Genomic DNA, 2,808 nt, shown 5'->3' with positions numbered 1-2,808 from the left:
GAAAGAGTGAAACTGAACAACAGTGTCTTTTTGTGTCTCCTTCAGGTTGCTGCCTCACATCCGTGGAAACGTGGGCTTTGTGTTCACCAAGGAGGATCTGACTGAGATCCGAGACATGCTGTTGGCTAACAAGGTAAAGGCGGAGGGTGTTGTAGCAACCCCCTTTGTAGCACCCCTAGTACTGGAGGTCTTGGGTCTGACCTGAGCTCAGTATGGGATGTTCATGATGAATCTTAGTTTAGAAAGCCGGAAGGGGCGCAGACTCATTGCCTTTTGGGGTCTGCTTCTGGCGTTGTTGCTAGATAACTGACTCTAGTTTTATGTATTTTTGTCTCCGTTTGTCTTGTATATAATTGGGCAATGTTGGTCTCTCAGGAGCTGTGTGAGGAGTTAATACCCTGCAGTTCTTTCTGAGATAAGCATTATTTTGCTTTTTGTCCCTGTTTCCTGGTTCTAGGTGCCAGCGGCAGCTCGTGCCGGCGCCATTGCCCCCTGTGATGTCACTGTGCCAGCTCAGAACACTGGTCTGGGTCCCGAGAAGACCTCCTTCTTCCAGGCTCTGGGCATCACCACAAAGATCTCCAGGGGTACCATTGAAATCCTGGTGAGTGCAAAGCAGTGTTTAGTGGCTGCTAGCAAACAGGGTCTAGCTTGCCTGTGGTGAGGTGTGAGGGTCTTGCACAGCACGGATGTGCTTCCTGTGTGAAATGCTCTGGTGTACACACCTGGTTTGCCAGGCTGGTACTAGATGTTTTAAAAACACGCCGTTTGCTGCACAGGCTGCTGCTGTATTTATAGATCACAGCCGAGCACTGAGCTTGTTTTCTTTCAGCATTCTTGGTGCAAGTCTTTCAGTCCCACTTGTAGCCTTCAGTACTGTGTACTTGAACTACTACCTCTGTGTCTGGTTTTCCCTGCAGCTGGTTGCTTACTTTTCCTTGTTCCTCAGAGCGATGTGCAGCTGATCAAGACTGGAGACAAAGTGGGTGCCAGTGAAGCCACCTTGCTGAACATGTTGAACATCTCCCCATTCTCCTTTGGGCTGGTTATCCAGCAGGTGTTTGACAATGGCAGCATTTACAATCCAGAAGTCCTGGACATCACTGAGGAGACTCTGCACAACCGCTTCCTGGAAGTAAGAGCTGCTTGCCTGTGCTGCATGCCGTACTTGGTCTAGACCACAGAGAGCACAGGAGTAGCCACTAGGATATCTCATCTAAAGCTGGACTGGGCAGGCTTATCTTTTCCTATTGGAACAAGTATCATCCAAAAGTGAACATCTCCCAGTCCTGAATAACTAGGGCAGTCTCATTGTTTGAGACCCTATTCTTGCTTCTCCTTGGAGTCTGTGCAACAGAATCACCCAGAAAAGATGATAGGAGTTGAGATGAGTTTCTTCCCGGAGGGATGCTGTGTTCTGACCCTATTTGCTCTCCTTGTACTACATGTAAAATTCAGAGGAAACAGAGAACACACACTTGGAAATGGGTTTGGGGTTTTGACTACTTTTTTTGAATGCTTAGAAACACAAGGTCTTTTTCCCTTCCTCAGGGTGTTCGTAACGTTGCAAGTGTTTGTCTGCAAATTGGCTACCCAACCATTGCTTCTGTGCCCCATTCTATCATCAATGGGTACAAGCGGGTCCTAGCTGTGGCTGTGGAGACTGACTACACCTTCCCACTGGCTGAAAAGGTAAAGTCTCATACTGTCTTGCTGACCAAAAACTTGCTTTTAAGGCACAAACACAAAATGGTCTTGAAGAGAGGTGGTCTGAGAGCTGTGAGGCGTAGAAAGACAAAGCTGTATGATAGATCTGCGCTGAATAAGACAACTGCTAACACCATAGAATTTATATTAATGGAACGACCACGTGACTGGTGGAGTGCATGATGTGAGATCTGCATTGCCCTAGGGGAAGTCTGTCTGGTGGGCTGGGAATTCCCTGCCCCTCGACCCCACAACTCTAGGCATGGCTTTCTCGCAAGGAGGACAGGGAATGTGCTTCCAAATAGCTGCTCTAATGCTTGTCCTCCTTTCTTCACATCCTAAGTCACCATCATGGCCTTTTGTCTTAAGTTCACTAATAAGACACAGCTCTCTAAACGAAGTGCATCTTGTGAGGTCCTGGCAGTGCTAGTAGCCTCTCGGGGTGCAATGTGGGCTATCCTGCCTTTAATCCCCCTGGAACCTCAACCTGTGTCCTTTCTAGGTAGTCCTGCTGGTAGGTAGGTACTGCCAAGCTCCAGGAAGTGAGGCTGGTTGGTCACAATTTAATCGATTCGCTTCTTGAAACAATGTGCTTGATTCTCTTTCAGGTGAAGGCCTTCCTGGCTGACCCCTCTGCCTTTGTGGCTGCTGCCCCTGTGGCAGCTGAAGTGGCTGCTCCTGCTGCTGCTCCAGCCAAAGAAGAAGTGAAGGAGGAATCAGAGGAGTCTGATGAGGACATGGGATTTGGTCTGTTTGACTGAGTCCTGCCAGCACTGGCTCTTGCCACCCACCCGTTTAAGTACAGAAATAAAGTGCTGATTTCCACCTCTTGCTGGTTTTGGTCTCTGCAGCCCTGGGGGCAGAACACGGGTTTTTCAAAAGGTCAAAGCTTAGGGTGGATCCGGCCCCCGTGGCCCGTGCAGGGGAGAGCGGGGGAGGACGCGAGCCCGCTGCGCTGCTGCAGCCGGGCCCTTGGCGGAGCTCCGCGGAGGCTGGAGACTGGCCGCGCCGGCGGGGCCGGCGGTTCAGTCCTGGCTCGGCGAAGCCGGCTGGGTCCCGCCCCCTGAGCGTTCTGCGGCTGCGCGGTCGCTGCCAGTCGCG

At 50.9% G+C, this 2,808-nt stretch overlaps 1 protein-coding gene across 1 annotated transcript in view; it reads left to right on the top strand.

Moving 5' to 3' along the window:
• The window catches only part of RPLP0 (ribosomal protein lateral stalk subunit P0), a 3,551-nt gene extending 1,015 nt beyond the window's left edge, over window positions 1-2,536 (top strand). The window contains exons 3-7 of the mRNA XM_006019830.3: window positions 46-133; window positions 458-604; window positions 950-1,135; window positions 1,552-1,692; window positions 2,316-2,536. Coding sequence (XP_006019892.1) covers window positions 46-133; window positions 458-604; window positions 950-1,135; window positions 1,552-1,692; window positions 2,316-2,468 — 715 coding nt within the window. The 3' untranslated portion in view covers window positions 2,469-2,536. The remainder of the gene's footprint in view (window positions 1-45; window positions 134-457; window positions 605-949; window positions 1,136-1,551; window positions 1,693-2,315) is intronic.
• Window positions 2,537-2,808: the final 272 nt, after the last annotated feature.

This window comes from Alligator sinensis, unplaced genomic scaffold (genome assembly GCF_000455745.1).
Source record: "Alligator sinensis unplaced genomic scaffold, ASM45574v1 scaffold505_1, whole genome shotgun sequence".
In the NCBI taxonomy this organism is placed as follows: Eukaryota; Metazoa; Chordata; order Crocodylia; family Alligatoridae; genus Alligator; species Alligator sinensis.
Note: the sequence above shows the minus strand (reverse complement) of the source record. Positions and strands in the feature narration are given on the sequence as shown.